The sequence below is a fragment of the Ammodytes marinus genome (assembly GCF_949987685.1).
Source record: "Ammodytes marinus genome assembly, chromosome: 12".
NCBI classification, from domain to species: domain Eukaryota; kingdom Metazoa; phylum Chordata; class Actinopteri; order Uranoscopiformes; family Ammodytidae; genus Ammodytes; species Ammodytes marinus.
In genome coordinates, this window is record NC_137216.1 from 7,985,215 (window position 1) to 8,009,349 (window position 24,135).

At 41.1% G+C, this 24,135-nt stretch overlaps 1 protein-coding gene across 1 annotated transcript in view; it reads right to left on the reverse strand.

Moving 5' to 3' along the window:
• Positions 1–24,135, reverse strand: part of col5a2a (collagen, type V, alpha 2a) — a 42,095-nt gene that overhangs the window by 4,159 nt on the left and 13,801 nt on the right. Inside the window, exons 2-50 of the mRNA XM_080038159.1 lie at positions 17,142–17,375; positions 16,582–16,601; positions 16,435–16,467; positions 16,311–16,343; positions 16,039–16,092; positions 14,740–14,832; positions 14,169–14,237; positions 12,987–13,031; positions 12,830–12,883; positions 12,625–12,678; positions 11,949–12,002; positions 11,762–11,815; positions 11,588–11,641; positions 11,423–11,467; positions 10,759–10,812; positions 10,490–10,534; positions 10,333–10,386; positions 9,554–9,652; positions 9,310–9,354; positions 9,119–9,217; positions 8,955–9,008; positions 8,646–8,753; positions 8,151–8,204; positions 7,863–7,961; positions 7,694–7,747; positions 7,488–7,586; positions 7,336–7,389; positions 6,900–6,953; positions 6,752–6,805; positions 6,527–6,580; positions 6,304–6,348; positions 6,118–6,216; positions 5,511–5,618; positions 5,175–5,228; positions 4,924–4,977; positions 4,591–4,644; positions 4,410–4,463; positions 4,194–4,301; positions 3,923–3,976; positions 3,750–3,803; positions 3,170–3,331; positions 2,753–2,860; positions 2,433–2,540; positions 2,285–2,338; positions 2,092–2,199; positions 1,571–1,624; positions 1,264–1,371; positions 436–489; positions 175–282 (exon numbers count right to left, since the gene is read on the reverse strand). Of these exons, the coding sequence (XP_079894285.1) occupies positions 175–282; positions 436–489; positions 1,264–1,371; positions 1,571–1,624; positions 2,092–2,199; positions 2,285–2,338; positions 2,433–2,540; positions 2,753–2,860; positions 3,170–3,331; positions 3,750–3,803; positions 3,923–3,976; positions 4,194–4,301; positions 4,410–4,463; positions 4,591–4,644; positions 4,924–4,977; positions 5,175–5,228; positions 5,511–5,618; positions 6,118–6,216; positions 6,304–6,348; positions 6,527–6,580; positions 6,752–6,805; positions 6,900–6,953; positions 7,336–7,389; positions 7,488–7,586; positions 7,694–7,747; positions 7,863–7,961; positions 8,151–8,204; positions 8,646–8,753; positions 8,955–9,008; positions 9,119–9,217; positions 9,310–9,354; positions 9,554–9,652; positions 10,333–10,386; positions 10,490–10,534; positions 10,759–10,812; positions 11,423–11,467; positions 11,588–11,641; positions 11,762–11,815; positions 11,949–12,002; positions 12,625–12,678; positions 12,830–12,883; positions 12,987–13,031; positions 14,169–14,237; positions 14,740–14,832; positions 16,039–16,092; positions 16,311–16,343; positions 16,435–16,467; positions 16,582–16,601; positions 17,142–17,375 (3,524 nt within the window). The remainder of the gene's footprint in view (positions 1–174; positions 283–435; positions 490–1,263; positions 1,372–1,570; positions 1,625–2,091; positions 2,200–2,284; positions 2,339–2,432; positions 2,541–2,752; positions 2,861–3,169; positions 3,332–3,749; positions 3,804–3,922; positions 3,977–4,193; positions 4,302–4,409; positions 4,464–4,590; positions 4,645–4,923; positions 4,978–5,174; positions 5,229–5,510; positions 5,619–6,117; positions 6,217–6,303; positions 6,349–6,526; positions 6,581–6,751; positions 6,806–6,899; positions 6,954–7,335; positions 7,390–7,487; positions 7,587–7,693; positions 7,748–7,862; positions 7,962–8,150; positions 8,205–8,645; positions 8,754–8,954; positions 9,009–9,118; positions 9,218–9,309; positions 9,355–9,553; positions 9,653–10,332; positions 10,387–10,489; positions 10,535–10,758; positions 10,813–11,422; positions 11,468–11,587; positions 11,642–11,761; positions 11,816–11,948; positions 12,003–12,624; positions 12,679–12,829; positions 12,884–12,986; positions 13,032–14,168; positions 14,238–14,739; positions 14,833–16,038; positions 16,093–16,310; positions 16,344–16,434; positions 16,468–16,581; positions 16,602–17,141; positions 17,376–24,135) is intronic.

Consider the following 24,135-nt stretch of genomic DNA (forward strand, 5'->3'; position numbering starts at 1 on the left):
TGTTGAGATAATGGCTGTTAAAGATGGTTGTTCAGGAGACATATGCAGAGGCAAACAGTCAAGGTTTAGTCACATAAACACCGACATCTTGGACTTTTTATCTATACTAGGATGAAAGAAGGCATATTTTGGAAGCACATACTGTAACTTCCTCTCTTTATATTGAGACAATACCTCTGGTCCAATTTCTCCGCCGAGTCCACGAGTTCCAGGAGGGCCCATCGGCCCCGGCTGTCCAATGTATCCTTCCTTTCCTGAAGGCCCAATAGGTCCCGGAGGCCCCTGAATCACATCACAAGAAAGGGTAAAATTAGGAGTTTGATTCCCAATTGTATTTAGGCATTAAATTGATATATTTTTCTCCCTGACAAACTCAGTATTTTACTACAAACATGAAATGAAGGAAACTGAAACGAATGGAAGTGTAGTATTTACCCTGGGCCCGCTGGGTCCAACGATTCCTGTAGCTCCCTGCTCACCTGTGGTACCCTTAGAGCAGGCAAGAGGTGAATATTATTTAGTCTTTGTATACGTATAAGTTACACAATACATTTGAAAGTATTCTCAGAATGCACATGGGCACTTGTACTAGATTGGCAATGACCCATTGGATGAAAATCAGTTTGCTGAACATGACGCCACAAGCTTCTCAAGGTCAAGAGTCAGGGTCACTGTGAGCTCATGCCTCATGAAATCAATACCTCAAGATTACATCGAGAGACTCCTGTCGAAATTTAGAACAAACTTATCCTTGGACTCGAAGGTAAACTGATTAGATTTTGGAGATCAAAGGTCAAATGTTACTGTGACCTTAAATATTGTGAGGTCGGAGCGACCTTGTACCATATTGTTCTTCTAAGGTGCATTACCTTCTTTAAAGAATTGCCTACCACTGACTGTACTTTCACTGTTCGGCAATTGAATGTCTCGTGGAGGCATATAACTGCCACATATACACTGAATGAAAGGGAAACATTTTTTAAAGCTACGCTACAAATGGTATTGTTTTTTTTGGAGCCTATCCTGCATTTCTGAACTTGAGACCACATAGTTTACAGCAGGTATGGTTCTCAGTGCCTGCCCTTGTTTTGGATTGTGTTAGTTTCGTAAAAAAGTATGAAATAAAATGATCAAAATAGACTGAAAATTAATACATTTAAATTGTTAGAACATGTGGCAAAAGTGAATCTGAACAATGGAGAATGACTGTACACTCAGCGTGGGATACAATCATTGGATAACTGAACAGCAGCTCCAACTTACTGGAGGTCCAGGAAGTCCCTGCAATCCAGTGAAGCCTCGGTGTCCCTTCTGTCCTCTCTCTCCATGGTCACCAAGTTCACCGTTATCTCCTCTTGGTCCTTGGGGTCCCTGAATGAGACAAAGATTGAACATGTTTCATGATTATATTTTTGAAATGTGAACTTTTACATTGGATTTGGTGCTTGTATCTGTATTTTAATGTGTATTTCATTTAATCAGAGAAAGGGTTAATCCCAAAGACCTACACGGATTCTAGTGTGTGTCTGTGTACAGTGTGTCCTCAAAATATTTTCAGTCGGAGACTTACCCCCAATCCTCTCTTTCCAGCCGAGCCAGGTGGACCAACAGGTCCTCTTGAGCCCTGTAAGTGAGTCAAACACAGACAAGCAATGAAAAAAACACCTCTTCCTTTCACCCAAACACATCATTCCTATGAGTTAACATAAACATAAAAGATCCAGACCAATTAGTGGTGAAGTTTTTAAGACACAAAGATAGATCTGCAGTACTTCAGAGGGCCAATAACCTCAAGGGAACACATATCTACATAAACGAGCACTACACAGACTCTGTAAGACTACGAATAACTGAACTGATGCCAAAAATGAGAGAAGCCTGTGAAAGATGAGAAGAAAGAGGAGAAGTTGCGAGGGCGTAACTGATTATACGCCCTCGCAGCACCCCAAGGCAGTCAAGAGACACAAAGGCAGGTTGGATTAAAACCTTCCTCTCAGGTTCTTTCTAACACCTCATGGCTTCTGTACTTGAGTTATTGTTCCACGTTACTTTCCGACAGACAGAGAACATAGGTGAGAAAGGCCTACTCACAGCGTCTCCTCTCCTTCCAGCATCACCCGTTGAACCAACGGGACCTGGAGGGCCATGAAGTCCCTGAGCTCCAACCAAACCTTCTGGACCAGAATCTCCTCGGTCGCCCTAGAAACAATGACCCAGCTGTCAGTCACTTAAAATAAAATAAAATGACAACACAGGTTACATTTTCATTCTGTTAGTCTCTCACCCTCTGTCCGAGGCGTCCATCTTTTCCTGGCGGGCCATCGGATCCTGCAGGGCCCTGAGGACCAGATGAGAAGTATTAGTACACGTGTAAATGTTACAGACACAGTGGAGTGATATTACTGGAGAACAATAATCGATTTAGAACTTACATCAGGACCAGGATCACCACGAGGTCCGTTGGCACCAGCAACACCAACTGGACCCGATGGTCCTTTATCTCCTGACTGTCCGTTGGCACCCTGTTTACCTGGCAGACCCTAAAAAAACAAGAAAGAGTTGAATCACAATGCAGCATTTAAAGGACCAGTCACCAATAGGCAGTGGTGGAGGAAGAATTGAGATCCTTTACCTAAGTAAAAGTACAGATACTAAACTGTTACCACACACTACAATACATCAACTACATATATGTCATAACATAAATAACGAGGCTCATGTGCTGAAGAGCCAGGGCTCAAATGATACTGACCCCAGGTCCCGGAAGTCCCGGCATCCCACGCTCTCCTCTCTGACCAGGAAGACCCACAATGCCTCTCTGTCCTGTAGTTCCAGCTGGGCCGGGAGGACCATCAGGACCCTAATGCCAATAAAACCACACAGAAAGTGTTGATTGAAAACTGGAGAACAGAAGATGTAATATCTGGTCAGCAATAACACAATGGCAAACAACCATCCAACTGGAAATCAATTTGTGTTCAAGAAAAGTCAATACAGCCCAGAGTGATGGTCTGCCAGTTAAATTAAAAAACAATGTGAGTTTATTTGAAGCTCCTTCTCCTTTTTTATTTTAACTTATTGCTTCTTTCATATTATATCAACATTAGACTACTCTGTAGAGCAGTAAGTGAATTTAAAATGTGATGTTACAACAGTAAAATGGTTTTACCGTGGGCCCGTCTTCTCCAGAGTCTCCCTTGTCTCCTTGGCTGCCTGTTGGACCGGCTGCTCCCCGCTCTCCTTGTCTACCAGGAGGTCCGTGGTCTCCACGGATACCGCCAGGACCCTCTTTACCAGGAGCTCCCAGGGGACCGGGTTCTCCAACTGGACCCTGGAAAAATGGAAGTTGTCATGAGATAGAAGTATGCAGTTGCAAAGCATTAAGTATGTTCTAAACAAACTAGTTCATACAACGTGCCTTCCTTGCACATAGGAAAGTGTATATAGTTTTATGATGATGGATGAGACACCTTTCACACCTGTGTGGAATGCTATGAATGTGTTACGTGCAACTCCTTACAATTTAAGGCAAGACACTGCAGGCAAAACATTGATTGATCAAGCACAGGTCAAGGCTGCTGGCTATTTTATTTCAGGAAAATGTTTGTTCGTTTCCAGTGTAGACACTTAGTCATGCAGTAATACAATTAACTCACAATTCAAAATGAGCAAATGTCTTTGTACCAGTTTGAAACTCGCATGACAAGTATATCTTCCTGTTCCGATAACTGTGTTAAGGCTGTACTTACTGATGGGCCGGGTGGGCCGACTCTTCCTGCTGATCCAGGGAAACCAGTAGGGCCCTGGAAGCAAAAACAATCAAACAAGGTCCTCACATACGGCGTTTGCATAGAATGCAATATCAGTACTATTGAAAAAAGTGAACAAATTAACAATTTCTGAAATTATCAAAGGGTCTTACTGGTGCGCCCTGTGTTCCTCTTCCGCCTTTCAGTCCAGCGACACCAGTTGGCCCCTACAAACACAAAACATGATTAGGAAAGCATTTCTCAGGAACATGTTTGCTAAAAAGTGAAAGCTAACCTCTATGGAACTTTGAACACACTGATGATAAAAAGTGTTGCAGGAATTAATATTCTAAAACATTCCAACCAAATGAAATTACTCAGACCACTTTAAAGGGACTTTCTTAACAGCCTTTTTTCTGTAGTGTCATTACATGTGCAACTCACCGGAGGTCCGTGTGCGCCAGACAAGCCTTGAGGTCCTGGTGATCCAGCATCTCCTTTCTGGCCTGGCTCTCCAGGCTCTCCCTTGACTCCAGGTTGGCCATCAGGACCCTGTGAAGAGTTGGTGATATTTCAAATAACACATCAAAACTGTTACCACTAACCCTTTTCCTCATAAAGCATTCAAGTTCAACAATGTGACAGTGAGTGACTACTTACAGGAGGTCCAGCAAATCCAACACTGCCAATTGGACCAGGGTCACCTCTTGATCCCTGTCAGGAGATACATTATCATATTACAGCACAATTACAATGTACATACATTATGTATAATCACCATTTTAGACATGGCCTACATCCACTTCCTATAAAATGTGAAAACGCTGAACGTGTCACTCACTGGAACTCCTCTGGATCCTGGTGGTCCATGAGGTCCTTTGGGCCCAGGTTCTCCCTGAAAACAAATGACAAGTTTGCTTAGAAACACTGCTACAACCATTCCTTGAGCCTGCACCGTTCCATAAATCCAATGTTTTTATGTTTGTAAAGGCAGCGCAAGCCAAAGAGTGTGCTTAACAAGCTGGAGGAAGTTATCAGATGCAGCCAAGAATAGAAGGATTAACAACATAGTAGGCATCGGGGGAATTTACTCTTTCCTAAAGCTGAAACTTCAGTCATTGTAATGTGAATAGCATCCTATTCATGTGAAAGAGAAATAAAATAAATATTATACCTTCTCACCACTGGGTCCGGCAGGTCCTAGCGGGCCAACAGGCCCTGGGGCGCCCTGTTAACAGAACACAAAAGTAGTTTGAGATCTCTGTTCCTGGTAACTTGTGCAGTCAAGTCAGTGGACACGTATCTTTGAACAAGCTGTGACAAGTGTCACATTTGCATATCAACATCATTTGTCTTAGTATTCATTTCAACTTCCCCATTCTTGGAGCTGAGACAAATGTAGTGAATGAAAAGATTTTTGCTTACTCTAGCACCGTCATTTCCAGCTGTACCTTCTGATCCTTTCTCACCAAGTGCTCCCTGTACAAAAGACAGCAAACATGTACTGTTAATGGTAGGCATCAGCACCCTGTACTGACACTCAGATCAAACCCCAACATGACAAAGCATACTTGTTGGCTTTAACTAAAACTAAAAGAACTAGCCTACCATCTTCCAAAGGTCACTAAAGCATGGTAAGAAATTAATTATGATTGTTGTAATCACTGAACTAAATCAATGTTGCAATCAAAATGTGTCTAATTGTATTATTAGTATATCTAAGTATTCATAGTTTATAGAAGAGTACTTAGATGAACTTACTCTGTCTCCTTTAGGCCCAGGAGAACCAGAGATGCCTCTCTCTCCTGGCATTCCCTGGAGGCCTGGAGGTCCCACATCACCGAGTGCACCAGCGGGACCAGGGCTACCCTTCAGTGACAAATTACAAGGTTAGCAGGCTTATCACTTATCACTTATCAATATTAAACATTCATCATTTATGAATCATACAGTGCTGATTTACATTATTGTGGCGCTGCCGACCAATGGTGATATGTTCTGAACTTTCAGACCTTTTCTAATCATATCCTGCAGATGTTAAAATGTCTGGTGTGACAAGCTTTATTTCACTTTGTGATATATGATAAGCAATAGTTTGTTTTCCCCTGTAACTATATATTTTAGACACAATGATCTGCATACACTCCAGACTGATGCCATAACATCCAGCACATACTGTAGCTTGTTTCTCTTATTAATCATTCAATGTAAAAGCTTCACATCAATTGGGACATTCAATGTGTAATCTCATTATAGTCTCAAATACATATCCAGGTTTTTTTCTAACTCTTATTATGTCTGAAAAATTATTTGAATGGTTCAGCACTTTTTCTGTACATACAGCTAATACCTTGGTACTGTACATTACCTTTGGCCCATCAGGACCAGGTGCCCCAGGGATTCCCTTAGGACCCTGCAGACCATTTGCACCAAGCTCTCCTCTCTCACCGGGAATTCCACGCTCTCCCTGGGGGGAAAAAAGGCATCCTTTTCAGCCTATAGAATTCAACTTTACCAGCTGCCTAAATAGTAGAGGATAGTTAAATGAACTTACCCGTGGTCCAATTTGCCCAACAGGACCTCCCTCTCCAGGAATACCCTGAAAGAGTCAAACAGCGCTATGAGTTATGTCAAAACAAAACCCTGATGTCTATCAAGACATCTGAATTAAAATTATTTCAAGACAGTTTAAAGATGGTGCCGTAAGTTGAAAGGAATGTGCTTCGGTCATGGGTCATTTAGCCCGAAGCAGCATTTATAGCTTTCGTCTCACTCACTAGGTCGCCTGGTTTGCCAGGTTCTCCGGGAGGGCCTTGATTTCCAGGCAAGCCCTAAGAAAATGTAACAGTCAAACATGAGCAACAGAGCATTTATTCAACAAAGTCCAAATTCAAATCATTTTTGATGGTTCCACATCTTCTGACATCTACAGAACCAAAGACGGTGTTCAGTTTATTTTCTGCAACCTTCTCAGGCTACTACCAACCAAAACATTTACCCACCTGGAATCCATTTACACCTGGAGGTCCCTGCTCTCCTCTCTCTCCTGCAACACCCTTTGAGAGGACACAGTAATGTGTCAGTCATTTTTATGATAGCAGTAAAATAGAAAGTCCTAGTTATGTAACTTAAAATGAATCAAATACTCACAGCTGGACCAGGGGGGCCAGCAGGGCCGACTTCTCCATCTTTCCCAGGAGGACCCTGAAGACAAAGTGATAATTAACAAACCCCCCCGTACACACCTGGAATGGATCTGTATGCGTGATTTCCAAAAGGTGTCTGAGGTTTTTAGGTAGCATCAAATGACCAATAAGTTAACTAATTACTTATGTGATAGAGTGGATTATAGTAGAATTTAAAAAAGGAAAAACTATTCAGAAAGGTAGTTGATAGAATGTATTGAAGACAATAGAACAGACCCAATTACATTATGCTAATGTATTCTGTATTCTTGCTATGGTCAGTTTTGACTCAACTATGAATCCCCTGCATATGCTTTGACTGAGAGAAGTGTATTTGTCCTCCACTCTGATGGCAAAACAAAGTGTAACACACATTATTTTCATTCATAATTCATACTCACTCTTTGGCCTGCCACTCCTGCAGATCCCTGTTCACCAGTCTTTCCTGGGTCACCCTTTGAGTGTAAAAAGACATGTTTTGAATTAGAAACAGGACGGGATATAAAACTGAATAATCTGACTGACTATTAATGCAAAGTCACGGGAGCCTTACGCTGAAGCCCTTGGGGCCTGGCACTCCCATGGTTCCTGCGGGCCCTCTGTTTCCAATGGACCCTGCAGGGCCTGGACGACCGTCTTCGCCTGGGGCCCCCTTAGCAAAGGATAACAATACTTCTACTTAATCATTTCCCATATTTTTTCACAACCTTAAAGCAAATTTCAATGGTTAATGTGAATGTGATGAGCATTGTAACATACCAATGGTCCTGGCTTTCCCTCTGCTCCCACGACTCCAGGGGTACCAGTAAGACCCTTTGATGAAGATTAAAAAAATACAAGCAATGCAAATGAGGAATATAGACATTGTGAATATAAAAAAAATCAGGTAAGTAGTTCAAAACTTGAATGCCAAGCTCTCCACTGTTACCCTTGCGCCTGGTAGGCCGGATTCTCCTGTACGCCCAGGGTCTCCTAGAGAACCTTTGGGACCTGATGGACCAGATAGTCCTCGATCTCCTAGTGCACCCTTTAGAAAGAACATTTAAAAGATATAATCATTATTATTTCAATTTCCTGAAACATGGACAAAAGCCCACAGCACAAATGTTGGTAACATCTGGCAGCTACATAGTTTGCCCTATTTGTTTGAATCATCTCTATACCATACAGTACATTTCTAGAGACTAGAATAGAGTATGTCTAAACTATACTGTACCTTAGGTCCTGGCAAGCCATCAGCTCCAGGGAATCCTCTGTTACCGGGAGTTCCCTAAAAGAACACATCATGAGTTAGATTCTACATCTTGATCAATCTTTGTTGCACAAAAGATTGGCCATCAACCCTATAAAACCAGATGAATGGAGAAAATAAATCCTGATAAATATAGATTGTGCATCGTACCAAACCGAAATGTACTGCTTAGTGAAAACAAGGCTTTAAAGTATCCAGTTCATCTAACTTTGGCAGAAAGCCGGATCACCAGAAGGAATTGTACAGTTACGTATGAGGTACAAGCATGATACATGCAGAAAGCCCATAGCTGCCATGAACGGGAACTTCCAATTTCATACACCAATACAAAATTTACCAAAGGAGTCCCCTACCAAATAAAATACTTTTCTTCCTTTCATTTACTAAGATAACCAATGGCCCTAAAGTGAAGTCCTGGGACTGATGAATGTTACATTAGGATGCATGATGCTGACTCACTCTCTCTCCTATGGGACCGGCAATACCGAGAGAACCAGGGTCTCCACGCTGTCCCCGCTTTCCTTCTTCACCCTGAGGTCCGATCACTCCCTGGGAGCCTTGGGGACCCTAGAGAAGGTTAACACACAAGCCACATTATGCTATGAAGTGTTATCTTACTTACATGACATCTCCTTGTCTAAAAATGTCCGATGGAAATGAGTGTCATCATTAATGAGTGCATTATGTCATTCACATTCCATACACTTTTCATGTCTCATAGAGCAGAATGAAAACCCAGTTCATTCTACATAGGAAGTTGAATCTTACATTTTCTCCTTTGGGTCCAGCATCTCCTTTAAATCCTCCCACACCAATATCTCCCTGTAACACAGAAATGCAACAATATGAGTATCGTGCAAATCAAGCGGTCGTCACTGCTTGAGTATTACAAAATGATAATAGTCCAGCAATAAAAAAAAAGTGTTGTTTACCAATTGTCCTTTGATACCAGGCTGACCAGTGCTTCCCTGAGGTCCTGGTGGGCCAGAAGGTCCAAGATGGCCTCCTGGACCTGTCACACCAACATTACCCTGTGGAGAGTCAGCCATATTGTATGTGACATATGGGTATCTTTCAAAGCAATACTGAGTGAGAGGTTTCAATGTAATAACTGTGTACATACCAGTGGTCCTTTGCTTCCTGGGCCACCATCTGTACCCTCGGGTCCCTTTGAACACAACATCCCACCAATTAGATATCAAAAGGCAATACATATATAGAAAGTCCAGTGATAACCTTAGCAAGTTATCCTGTGTATCAATACCATTCTACTATGATGTTTTACAGCACACATGATCAAACGTTCATTAATCACTTGGTCTTGACGTGGGTATGTGTGTGATGTGTACGTAAAGTTAGACATTAACCCTGAGGCCAGTTGGTCCTGCTCTGCCCAGGTGACCAGTCTCTCCTCTCGATCCTTGTGGGCCCTCTGGACCGCGGACTCCTGTGGGCCCGTGTTGTCCCTGTTTAAAGTTAAGAAATTAAGAAATGTGACAAAGATACGATTGACGGTTTGCTGCCAGTTTAGTCAATATGCCATAACAAACAAACAAACCTTGGTCATCAGTAATAGTGGTCGAACGATATGGGTTTTTCAACGGCAGATGCCGATGTCAATATTTAGAGAGCAGGTCGGCCGATTTATAATGCCGATTTCACGTTGTGGTTTTTTCTCGTTTTGATTTTGCATTTGAAATACAACAATTTGATCAAAAATAACAAATGAAAAACTGAACTTAAATGAACATTTATCTAACAAATGTGGACACAGAAAGATAATTGAAAATATAAAATGTGACGTTGGCTCTGTAAATTATTGCCATATTGCAACATTGTCTGGATTTCTGCCCAGCCATCTGTAATTATTAAAACTGAAAAAAATACTAGGTAACTATTTGGGTTAAAAATGTAAAAAACAGTAACATTGCACCAAAGCAGCAATTCTGTAGAGGCTGCAGTGTCAGCAGACATTATTTGTTTATATTTTTAATCGCCCAAAGCCGCCTATCTCAGAATGCTATTAATTGGCTCCAATTAATATGCCGACCAATTATTCACTTTAAAAGTCAGTGAAATATTCCATTAGTATGAGCACATGGCTGTAGGAAGAGTTATTTCTTGTTAAGTGTTTTAGTCTACCCACCTTCATTCCTGGCGTTCCTGGATATCCGGGTGGGCCACTGAGACCCAAAGGACCCTGTTAAAACCAACAACAATAACAATCAGACTAGTAATTCACTCTGTACATGTTCATCCTCACAGCAAATGTGCAACCTCAACCACTGTGAATGCTGACTTACCAATGGACCAGGTTTTCCTACGTTACCGGATGAACCGCGTTGACCCTACAAGACAAACACCGATCCCTTAGACTAGTAAATACCAGTTACTGACGTTCGCCACTCTCTCTGTAAATGTACTGTCTTACAATGAATTGTCAGTGTAGGAAACACATAATACACATTGCAGTGCCATCAGTTACTTTTGAAATATGTTATGGAGATAAAAATGTGAGCATGGTAGTGGATGTTTCTGATAGCATAGTCATATCATATCATATCATCCTTACTGCGACACCGCCGGGTCCAGAGCGTCCTCTCTCCCCTGGCATACCAGCAGGACCCTGTAACACATAGGAAGCGAATGATCACAGATGTCGACCATTTATAGCAAAAAGTTAAATATATATATTGTTTTATTGGAGAGACTCAAGTTCCATTTAAAAAACATACAACACACATACAAGTTAGTATTCTAGTCTTAGATACTTTATATACGGGTTAGCACAGGGCATTGGTAACCGAGTGATTATCGATCATGCCTTATAACTGCAACTTTGCTGGTTCAATTGCAGCCAGTGACTTTTGTTGCATGTCACACACCCCTCTCTATCCCCCTCTATGTTGCCACTTTATCTGTCTCTATTCAATAAAGACAGAAATGCCCCAAGACATCCCAGATAATAAGGTTAGAGATATTAAGTTTGAAGGGTTATTTACAGCATATGTTCTTTGCTTACTCAAAATATTTAGCAGACACCAAAATCAGAATAGTGTGTACATATGCATATGCAGTGCACATATACAAAACGGTATACACACAGTAGAATGTACAGTCTGTATGGGCTGCTTTGGGTCATTTACGCATGTCAGAACAGCTTAAGCATTAACAAGCTCTATAGATGCCTTGGGAAATAAAGATTTAGAAACTTAAATTTTGACAATCTAACTTACCATGGGTCCAGGTGCTCCCAATTGACCAGAAGGCCCTGTAGCACCCTATAGGAAACAAAAGAAAAAGTGGTTGGCATGCGTCACTTCACCAGGAATCAGCAATTCAAGCAAGTGAACAAACAGACCGACAAAAAAAGAGAGAAAAAAAAAGATGTCTGTTTATACCTTGGATCCGACGGCCCCAGTTTCACCCTTTTGTCCAATAATTCCACCATGACCCTGTTAACAAGAACAGAAAGAAGATTTTAAAGAAATTGTGAATAAAACAGCATATCATCCCTTTGTCTTTTGTAGAACTCTGTAATACATTGAAAAACATTTCAAATCATTTATGCTCACCCTGTGACCCTTCAGTCCAGGAGGCCCCGGCGTACCAGGAAATCCTCTTGATCCCTGAAATGTGGGACATTGAACAGTGTGTCAGCTATATCTATTGACATCATTATTCTGGCTTTATTCTGTGCAACAGAGAGGAGATAGAGTGTGTGCAGTCAAGTGATGGAGTTATAGAGGTCCAGAATCTCACCGCTGATCCAGGGAATCCCATTTCTCCAGAGTTTCCTGATTTGCCTGCTTCTCCCTGTGTTAGAACATGACATTTTCCCAATTCAAAGTTAGTTGGCTGCAAATAGTTTAGCGGTGAAATTGAATTCAGTGCCAACACATCACACATTATATATCTTCTCTCAGTTGTTGTCTTACACAAGGACCTGGAGCCTGCTATAGGGTATTGTAGGTCTTTTTTAAATTTTTACTAAACAATAGGGTTGGAAACATAGTTGACCTACTGTTGGCATCTAAAGAACCAATTACTTTCAATTTGAATTACTTTCACTGTCACTGACAGGTGGTCTTTTAGTCTTACATCTTATGAAAGCAAAACAGAAAAGAAACATTCTTCAAAATATACATTTGGAAAATGTCTTGTATGTATCTGAAAGGAGAACCTTCTATCAGTGGCATGGCAAATGATAAGTGTTTTGCAGATCACTGATGATACATAACTACACTACAGTATTTTACACTATCTGTCAAGAATCTGCAGGACTTTCCACCTCATAACGTTATGAATGCAGCTAGGCTAATGTAGCTGTAGGACAAACTCATTCACTTAAATCAATAACTTAAACCGGTGCAGTTTCCAGTGAGACAAAGCATGATCTTAAGCAGGAAACCTTAAGAGAGAGAAAGAGCCAACTTACATCTTCACCTGCTTTCCCTGCAGGGCCCTCAGGTCCCCTTTGCCCGGATGGACCCTGAAAGAAAAACATATTAGCGACAACCCATCCTTCTGATATCCATCACAGCAGAATTAAAACGGAAATCAAAACCATGCAAATCGCTAGGCAAAACCAGAACAAGTGTACACGTGATTTAACCATGAATGTGAGGTTAATGAGGTTATACCATTTGCCCTGGATCACCGACTTCTCCTGGAGGCCCTTGTGATCCAGCGTGCCCCTAACAGGAGTAAGAGACACATTTGAACAACAAGCAGCAAAAGCAAAACAAAAGAACACAATTCTATTTAGTCAGTGGAAGCTTGTTGATGTTGTAGACTTACAGGTGATCCATTCGGCCCTGTTGGTCCTCTTCCTCCAGCTTCCCCCTAGAACAAACACGATGCAAAATCAAATGATGAAAAGTATTCTGACAAATCCACATGACATGCTTGTAATGATTACATGTGTGCCCTTGGGTTTGAGCATTGATACATGCGAGAACAAGACTCATTCAAAGTCTCTGAGATACTTACTGGGATTATGGATTCATTTGGTGGACTTAATTTGTAATTAAGAAACTCAATGAACCCATGTGCAAATGTCAGAGCACAGACATTCCTTTAATTACAGCTCCATTCAGCCTGACTGATGTTAAAGCACACCCTCATAGTTTGACTAGAGTACAAGCAAAAGTTGAATAAGAGTTGAATAAAGCTCATTAACTTTAAAACAACATAGAAGTTTCCAAAGGTTTTCCACGACCAACTGTTTTTTTTAAAGACAGTAAAACCAGTTCATTCATCTATCCTTGTCTGTATGTCCATTAGTGTACTCAATACTTTTAGAAATCAGAAGCATGGATATTTGCTAATTAAAATGTATAATGTTATGTTCTAATTAAAACAAGAGTAATGTAGCCTAATCAGTAGTCAGTAGTTGACAAGCTATTCAACTCAAAATAAGATAGTTAATGTTCCTTCTAAAGGAAAGCAAAGCAATAAGATGAGCCTTTGCATTATTACAAGGGTGTGACATTTAGGGGGATTAGTTAGAGATATTACATTGTCACAAGTTAAATATATCTTGACCTTCAACCTTTTAACAATTTGTTTAACAATTTTAAAGGGGAGTTTTTTACATTTACTTCATTATATTTCAAAAGTCTGTTGAGAGCTTGTGTTAAGTTGGTGAGAAGCTCCAGAGTTCCAGTGCTTTTATTGCAGGAAGCATCTTCTGGCTACATTCTTGTTGGCTTTAGTTTGGAGACTAAGGCCATGTCCCAACTTACATGGCTATTTAAAATAAAAACTAATTTTGCCGTCCCTACATCAATGCAAGAAAACTATTGAAAACACTGACATAATCATGCCAGGCCAGCAGGTGGGGATAATGTGTCACGTCAAACACCACAGAAGAACATCAGAATGCACTTTGAGCGCCATCTTGAGTGAGCGGAAAAAAATCATCAGTTTAAGAAACACTGACATATTATGTTGGTCCATATTTAGCAAACACCCTCTTACCCTTTGTCCACTTAGCATGGCTTGGGGTCCATGCTTCCCATGATCTCCAGTCATGTGGGCTCCCAGTCCCTGCAGGTGAAGCAGACAGTCTTTGGATAAGTGTCGGTGTGTGTTTGATCAATGTGCATCTAGCATTCATGAGAGTGGATCAAGTGAAAGGCAAATCTGAATACCAAAGATGTACAAGAAAATACATGAGCGACAGGTAGAATTATGGGAAATAGTTTCAAATTGCATCAATTTATGTACATGGACAAATACATGGGGAGGTGAATGTGTCTTGTGTTATCAGGTTATCATTTGTGTATTGTCTGCTCTCTCTGTGACAAAGTCTAACTTACAAGCCCAGCTGAAGTCTCAATTCAGGTTTATGACAGTGGTGTGTTCGGTGAGTGCAGTGTTGGTTTTGTGTGTGTTTCTAAGGCGTGTGGGCAATTATTCTGATCATCAACAGTCCCTTTGAGGTAATCTGTTTTGTGTTTGCTCTCCTCCTGCATGTTAGCACTGGTTATCATAATGGTTGTACAGGAGTGTGTCTGCGGTGTGTGAGAGCTGTCCATGCACCACTCACTCCTGGGTTCATTTGCTGTCCTGCAGGTCCTGGTTCACCGGGCTGACCTGGTATACCAGGCTCTCCATCATAACCAGGAGAGCCCCGCAGTCCCTAATGTAGAGAAAGAGAGAGAGAGAGAGAGAGAGAGAGAGAGAGAGAGAGAGAGAGAGAGGTGGTTATTGAAAAGCATTTTCTAATTACATTCAAATCACTTTGTGTGGCTCTTAAAAAACGTATCATGATACTTTATTGTTTTTTATTTTGTGAACTTAAGGCAAGACAGGTGCATAGGGTAACATGTTTAACGTATATATATACTGGATATATATCACCGGGAAGCTTTTCCAGGTTATTTCTGACATTAAAACAATTATCTTTTTGTAAAACAAATGGTATTTTAATTACATATGCACATATCGTTTAAAATCTAAAATCTAGATGTTGAATGAAGCCAGAGTTCAAATCTTGATTTAATTTTTGCAACCTATTAGTGAGTTTTTACAGAAGAGATACAGCTTCTTTGCCTGCCGTGTCACGCCATAAAGAATGAAACCTGGAGCCAATGCAGCTGCGGCGCTTTTCTCATGGCCAAGATGTCCAGCGGAATCTGTGGTTCCATGTTGATACAAACGATGCAGCTTAGTTTCTGTTGGTTTATGAGCTGTGCTGTGCAGTGTGGAAACCACTGGTTATCTACTAATAAATCACCCTCAGAATGCTGCCCTCCACTGGATTGTTACTCCACCATAGAGGCACGCATTCATTCATCAACCTGCTACCTTTTTGCTTGCAAAGGACATTCTGTATCAACTTTCCACATCAAATTATGTTTTTCTAATATTTTACTGCAGTGTTTTCTTTTGTTTCACTTGTTTGAGACTTGTTTGAGACAAAAGTAAAGAGTCATTCTCCTGACCCCAAGCAAGTAAAAAAGCCAAGTCAAGATGACATGTGAATGCTATTTTTAAGATCAAAGGATTGAAATATATTTGAAGAAGCCATTTAATTTGTCATTTATCAGTAGCTATACTGTATACACAGAGAAAATAGGCCACAAGTTTATGGTGACAGTGCAATATATTTAAGTAAATAACTCTGCACTCTGGAAAATGTTACCCCCTTAAATGTTCATGTACTTTTTTTATGGTTTATTATTTTGTGTTATGTTAGTTTAATAACTGGAAAAAGGGTTGATGGATATGTCGTTTTCATTTATCTTTGTACGAGATGTATAGTAGAATTCACAGGCACAATTTTGTTTCAGTGTCATTTTAGAGTTTTGTTTTTTGTGCGTGTTGACTTTTGAGTGTGACGTACAGGCCTTCCTTTGCCTCCACGCTGTCCTCTGAATCCTGGAGAGCCGGGAGGTCCCTGTTATGAGCAAAAAGAACCAATTAAATAAAAGAGAGGGAGAGATGACAATACAATCACAGGAGCAGGTAACTGTAGCTCTAATGCCATCTAGTGTCAGTTCAGGTAGCTCAACATCAAACACAAAACTGGGCAACATGTATTTTTTTACCAGAAGCTTTCCACAAAATCATTTTTAAAAGATGCTAAGATGTAAATCAAACAGTGCATATGCTCACCATAGGTCCAGGACGGCCTCTAATACCAGTCACCTACAGGGAAAGCATCAAACAACATGGTTAATACGTTATTGCACTAATATTGTTGGCCTTTTTTCAAAGATGATATTAAATTTAAACTTACAAGTGGGACATCGCCAGGTTCTCCCTTCTGACCCTGAATAGACAAATAAACGACAAACATTTTCAAACTCTCACTCCATCATGTCAAACGTATGCATACATATGATGAAGAGGTGACAGCCAACATCAAGAAAAAACTGTGGCCTACCCTGAAGATCCTGCCTCCACCTACACGGAGGAAAAAGCATAAAAGACCACATTAGTTGTTTGCTGTTTGATAGTTGCACCGTGAATTCGTCAGGAACAGGTGCAAAACTCAGTAAATCATCAAAGGGATGGTGAAGCAATTCCAAACAGATCCATTTGTCACCATTAAGCGGGTCAGTCGGGGGAAAACAAAGGCAGAATAGCCATTAACACAACCATATCGCTCATTCTTAGCATTAGTATTGATGTTTATCAGATGATGATGGCAGCAATGTGTTTATTGTTTCTGTTCAGATTTATAGATTTTACCTTTCAAACCTCAAAACATCTCTTGTGGTGATGATTACATTGTTTTGAGTGAATTATTTCTGTTTCTTTAAATGGTGCTGTGTGTGTGTGTGTGTGCGTGTGCCTGTGCATGTGTGTGTGTAGGCCTTTGATCGAATGGTGTGCCCTCCAGCTACATCATAAAGATGCAAATTAAAAGTAATTTCTGAGTATTGACTTATCTTTTACACCTCCACTACATAACCACAGACAGAGTTGTTGCTCATATCTCACCGCCAGTGTCTTGCCCGCCGCCGCCGCCACCATTGGATGTTTCAGTCTGACAGATGGGGCAGCACTCGCCCTCGGGAGTCACCATCTGCTCACAGTTGCCCAAGTCGTCGCACTGGATCTCGTCGCAGAGCACCTGTCCGTTGTCGCACACACAGATCCGACACGGCTGCGGCTTCCATATGTCCCTGTTGGTGTACGTCTGTCCGTCCGCCGTGCAGCTTGTCTTGTCATCTTCTGCAACACACACACACACACACACACACACACAGAGGTGGAGGACAACGCTTAGTTCATGGACCATCACAACAATTCAGTCAAAAGCAAAAGCAACTGTGATCTCCTAAACCTATGTCCACTAACAGGTTTGCAAAACACACATGTTCTCTTTCATCATCGTTTTTTGGCAAGGCCTGCAGACAAGGCAGAATGAACTATTTAAAAGCTCACATGTCATGCAGATTTTCAGGTTTAAAGTTGTAATATGGGCTCCTAGTAGAAACTGTTTTCATGGTGTAGTGTCAAAAAAAGGCTTTATATTTCTCACATTGCCATTGCTAAATCTCCTCTTTTCAGCCTCTGTCTGAAACGCTCCATTTTAGAACATGTCTCTTTAAGCCCCGCCTTCTAAAATGCCCTGTCTGTCCCGAACGGCCTCAATCTGATGGTTCAAATCTCACTGCCAAGTAGATTCAGGGCCGCTTAGGTTGATAATGAGGATTTGGGGCATATCCCTTATGACGTCATAATAGGAGAGGAATCTGACTGGGGTTTATTGACAAAGGTTTTCAGAAAGGTGGAGGTGAAAAAAAGGTGTTTTTCTAATACCAGGGGAGTCTCTAGTCACACCGGGTACCCATAATAATGTTGAAACAACACGAAAAGGTGCATTTTGCATAATAGGTTACCTTTAATTGTTTTCAAACTAAGTATATCAACATGTAAAAGCAGTTGTAGTCCTGCTGTTGAAAATACAGAAACACAAGGAAGAAACGATCTTAAAATATCTAACCAGGCAAAGAGTCTAGGGCTGGCCCGTTTGTTAAGCTAGTATTCGAAGCACAAAAAGGGAGTAGTCAAGGCAACAGGTCTCACCAATAAACCCCCATGCTACCTGGAATCCATGTAGGCCTACCTAGTTGCTGATAACACCAAAGGCTTTTAGAATTGCCATGTTTATCAATCAATTAATACATGAATCCTTGTTCCATTTGAAAAGCTAATAAATCCATAATGTCAGGCAGCTGCTCTCTCATGTAGGATAAGATGTGTTTCCATAAAGGAAACAATTCATCCAAAAAAGTCATACTGAATAGAAAAACAAACAATCATGCCAAGCAATGCTCCCACACCAACAACAACATCATGTACTTTCTTTATGCTGTACAGTTCATTTCACAGTGTAAGGTTTTCCACTGCTGGCTTCTCAGAGAGAGAGAGAAGGTCTGTAAAACGTAAACCTTTGCAGCAGTGAATTATCCAGCCGTGAGACATGACATAATTTCCTCCAGATGCAGCGTCTCCAAACACTTGACTCAGGTTCAAACGGGAAAAAAACTGCAGTGACCACATCCATTTTGGTTTTAAAGTTGACTTAAAAAAAAGAAAAGTGTACTTAAAAAATTACTACATGAAAAAACAGGGATTTATAAATAACAACAGGTTATTTACACAAGTCTATACACAGCATATTGTAACCTGGACTCTGTAATCTGCGCCCACCTCTCTCAGGTCTGCAGCAGTGACACAGCTATGAAGCCTTTACCTGTTCCTGTTCTAAACAGCAGGTGGCAGCTCAGAGCTTTAAGCTGCAGGTAAAGTAGGTAAGCCAGTCACAGGAGAGTCAAAGTTGCAGAGAGGAGGCCTCACTCCTAATACAGATCCATATGATGTTGCAATATTCCAAAATAAGATATGTTAAAAGGACTCAGTTGTTGTAAAAATATGATGCGGAGAACACTGACTTAATTCTACCTCACTGTGCAATCTAAATGGTTCCAAAAATGTTCAAGAGAGAAGTCAAAGATTGGCAATGGGGCAGCATTATGCAACAGGACAGCATGTTTTAACACGGCTCAACCCCACATTCACATCCACGGTAAACAAGCCCGGGGCAGGAAGCCGCTGTAAATAATTCTCGGCTGTTGTTTAGATTTCAATTGAGAGCCAGGTGAGACTACAAGAGAAGTATCAAAGTACTACCAAAAAAAAACGGGGGAACAAACTGTGTAATGTTGGAGCAATTATCAGAATCTATTTTATTGGCCAAGCTTGACATACAGCTAAAGTAAGACAGCCAAATATAAAATAATCAAACATTGATTTAACATAGACAAAGGGTATAATATACAGTATGTATGATGTTGAGATGTTCTGAATTGATCCGCGTTGTGTGTACGCTTCACATGGACCTGACATCTAGGCATTTGTGTTAAGAGCTAACACAGTATACTGTATACAGCTCATCTGTAGTATACAACTGTGTAGGTTATAGTGTCATTTTGTAAAATTTGCATAACTTGAATTTAACAAAGATTTTGAACTTTGGTGCCCCCTTTTGCTAGTAGACAAAGTACACTGTGGCACACAGCCTCACAACACTCTTAGTCCCCCACCACTAAACAGGAAGAGAAAGCTAATGCAGAGAAAGTTTGAGGATGTGGTTGATAAATTGCTTTCAAACTTGCCTTGACGAGATATCATTTAAAAACCCTGAATTAAAGTAAACTCAGCGTGGATGTTGTGTAAACACAAAACGCAATCAGACACTCTGAAGCTCACTACATCTAATCTCACAAGTATGGATAGCTGTGATCCCTCAGACAATGGCATGGAAGACTCACACTATACAGAATCAGGATTACTGTTCTGTAGTTTCTCACTTCTCACTTTTCTCACAGTGTTGGCTGAGGACCACATTTACCTGAGTATATTTTAACCTGATCAGCATTTCGACTAGCAAACGCAACCCAAAGGAATGCAGTACTTTCTCAACCATCCTTGTTCCGTAAGCCGAAATAGAATTTGAAGACAGTTAAATCATCATAGTTCAGCAGTGAAACTTCCTGCCTTTGAATGGAAAGTAAAATCCCACTGTCTAAGATGTGGCCTTGAAAAATATCAAACCATGGAACACCAGAGTGCATATATCACTTCATTAGTGGTGACGCTTGGATTCACTTTGGCCATAAATCTTAGATTTTGGAAAGAAAACAATCTTTTTTTTTATCGATAACGATCATTTTTTTTCTGATTCACCAAAACAGGCTTAACTGTTCGAAAAAAGCTTAGTTTTTATCACTATAATTGGATTAGGAATTAGGAATTCTTGTGTTATGTCCTTATATTGTCTCTTTGCCACACACCACGCTGGGAGTTGTGTCCTGTTGGAGTATTATTTTCACAGGAGTTAAAGCTATAGTGCGTAACTTCTGCCGCCCCCATGAGGAATTCTGAGTAATTACAAACACACATGTCGGCGCATCTACATGAGGTAAGCCTTTGATGATCGCACATGGATTTTCTACCCTCTGCTGTACGTCCAGGTTTTTTTCTTAGCAGTAGAGTTAACAAATGAAACATTTCTTGGGCACTTCTTGGGATTTTTCTGAGCTCCTGCGCCAATGTCAGAGGGCGACACCAGTTTGTAAACACTGCCATACTGAGAAATAGAGAGAGGGTGTTGTGTATCTGATATCAACTTTGTGTCAACTCGTTTGGGCTTGAATGCAACCAACATTAATTTATATGAAAAAGTTCCGCACTGTAGCTTTAAACTGTGTGTAGCTTTAGTCCTTTTCATTGCTGACACATAAAAACGTCACACCAGGGATGTCTGGCCGCGCAGCGTGGGGAGCCATTTTTCCTGTCGGGGGTTTCGGGAGACTGCGTGTTGGGAGAGTTTAAAATTTACTGGAAGAGAAGTGTGGTTTTTTTCAGAGCGGTCTTAAAAACCCTACCGCAAGCCTTGAGTAGGAGGAGGAGTGGGACGTTCACTTTTCCCCCCTCCTCACAGCTAATTCAATGCAGCTTCCAAATATTTCCACAGACGCCGTGAAAGAAAAGTCTAATCGTGACAACGGCGAAAAGGCATGCCCCTTTTCCTATGGTGACCGCTTGATCTGGACTTTCCATTAGTCAGCTTGTGTGTGTGTGTCGGGGGGTGGGGTGGAGGGGCAGACACAGACAGTTTCCTCTATTGGTTTTAAAACATGGAGTCTGGGGCTCTTGGACATGACTCACGTGTCTACTCTGCACCTTTCATTTATCATTCAGTCCAACACAGCCAGATAACAACGATGGGTTCTTTTGTTATCTGGCATCCTCTCTCCCAAGCTACGGCACACATCCCAGCCATGAGGGGGAAAATAACCTGGGAAACCTACTTTGCTGTTTGCTTTGCTACAAATGTGATGCATCTGGCAAATGTGAGCAGACAGAAATAATAAAAAAAAAAACAGGTAGTTTATGGTTTTTCCCTGGCCTGATATGGAAACACTCATAAGTGTTTGGGGAGAATCTGTTGTAGCCATGAGTGGAGGGGGTTGGAAGATGACTACATGGAAACAATGACTCACGTAAAGCTGGTTCTCTCATTTCCTTCAGAAAAGAACAAAACACAGAATAGTGGGTCCAAGTCTAGGCCCCTTACTGATAACCACACTGTGCTCTACTGTCATTTTCAGAAAGATAGTGAACACAACTGGAAGGGTCTCTCTTTGCGAAACCATTTCTTTCCAGCCTTGTTTTCAACACATTCTTTCACTGCAGCGAGAGTAACTTGCCCTAACAGACTTGATTAAGACCGTGAGGAGCCTGATTCCTAGTCCAGATGTAGATGAGTTACAGCTGTCGAGGGCTGGCTCTGTAGCAGCTGCGCTTTCCTGCTCTAAAACCCCTTGGTGTTGCAGCCAAACATAAATCTTCCTTTTTTTAAAAGGACCTTCAACTCAACCTAGCATCGTAAAAACATCCGTTCCTTTTTGCCACACAGTGTTTTGCCTCAAAACTAGATTGGCATCCTTTTTTGTCCCTTTAACCTGTCTGCTTCCTGGCACAAGGATCTTAAAGGTCACATATAATGATCATTTTCAGGTTCAAATTGTAATTCCTACTAAAAAAAAATGTCATGGTGCCCAAAAAAAGCCTTCTTACAGTTCCATTGCTGAACCCTCCGTTTTAGAGCATGTCTCTTTAAACCCCGCCTTCCAACAAACCTAGTCTGCTCTGATTGGCCCTAATTCTATCTGTCAGTGTCTATTTGACAGTTTGATTCAGGGGTATCTGGGGTGTGCTTATCACAGATAGCAGTAGTTCTAAGTTAGGTTGGCAATGAGGAGGTGTTGCTTCTCCCCTTATGATGTCATAAAGGGAGATGAATATGACTGTTTTTTAACACAGGCTTTTGGAAAGGTGGAGGTGGAGAAAAGAGGAAGGGTGGTTTTTTCTCATACTTTTGAAGTTTCTAGACACACCGGGAAGCCATATTGATGTTGAAAATTCATGAAAAACTGCATTTAGCATTATACAGTAGGTTACCTTTAATGCACGTCTAATATTCTGAAGCATTGGGGATTTGCTGCCTTGTGTTCACATGGCTTGAGATCTGAACTAACGCTCTAGTTCCAACACGCTCTTCACCTCGGCTTCCACAAACAAAAGCGCAGCGTCTCTCGAGGGAGGGGAACCGAGCTCGGGCCAGGAAAGTTGAACTGAATAAGTAGCTCGCTGATTACATGTCTAGGCTTTTCCATCAACAGGCCCCCATCTCCAATGGGTCTTCCTTTAAAGAGGCAAACCACAGTTATGAGTTTGCTCCCTTCCCATTTTGTTCAGCTCTGGGACGACTGCAAGTTCTTCTAAATCACACATCCCCCCCTCCCTTCCCCTTTTTTATGTATTTGGCTGACTGTCTCTCCGCCTTCTGTTGCCTTGGATTTGATTCCCCTCCATCTTAGAACAGTATGTTTAAGAGTACAACTGGTTCTTCACCTACAAATTAACCTTTTCTGCCTTCAATTAAAGTTAATTAGGGCAGGGAATGTGACCAAAAAACAAAAGTAATATATTGATTGAGCTTGGGGCCACATATTCTACAGCATATTTGGCCTCTTTTGTCAGGAAGTATTTTTACAGCAATAACTGAAATATCCTTCCTCCCTCTTCACAGTCATGCCAATCAACAGTTTGTGTCTCTAGTCTACGCCATACGGAAAAAGGCATTTTACAGCAATGTGCGTGTGCTCATTATGATGTAAATGTGCTGCTCGACAGATGGCATTCTCCAATATGAATTATTTGCTGTAATTAGGGAACTAGAAAACACAAGCTGTTGACGTGAACATAGCAGTTACTAATGAGGGAATATTCTTCTCCATAAACACCAACGGCTGAACCCTCTTTGACCTGGCCTGAGGCTCTCACCATGGACAGGGTCAAAGTTCAAAGATCCCAGGGTACTCTTTTTCTGTTTGGGCAGTGCACTCAGAATAAACTTCATGAAAAATAACTCTAAATAACTTCAACACAGAGCATGATTTGAGGGGATTGGTCCTCTGATCACTCTATTTCATGCTAAGCATTGCAGCTTGTATGTTTGATAAGTGTTTAGGTGTCTACATGTGAGTGCAGAAGGCACTCTTGTTCAGTAAATATTGCACGCATTAATCTATCATAAGGAACGTGGAATGCAAACAAACCCAGTCAAACTGCACGACCCTTCTTTATATTCAGCAAAGCATACTTGGTAGTCTACGGTCAGTATAGCGTAGAGCAGTTCCATCTCACTGTAAAGTGACTTACTGCCTCACAAACAACAATTTTACATAGAAGCAAAAATGAGAATTGATTTGTGCAATAAAACTATCCTATAACTTGGGAACACAATTAATATAACTGACATGGTCTATAACTGTAAACTGTTCCTGTGTGCCGGTACACAGAGTACAGAGCGAGGCACCAACATAACTTTACCACGTGGAGCTCTTTGATTTTGAAA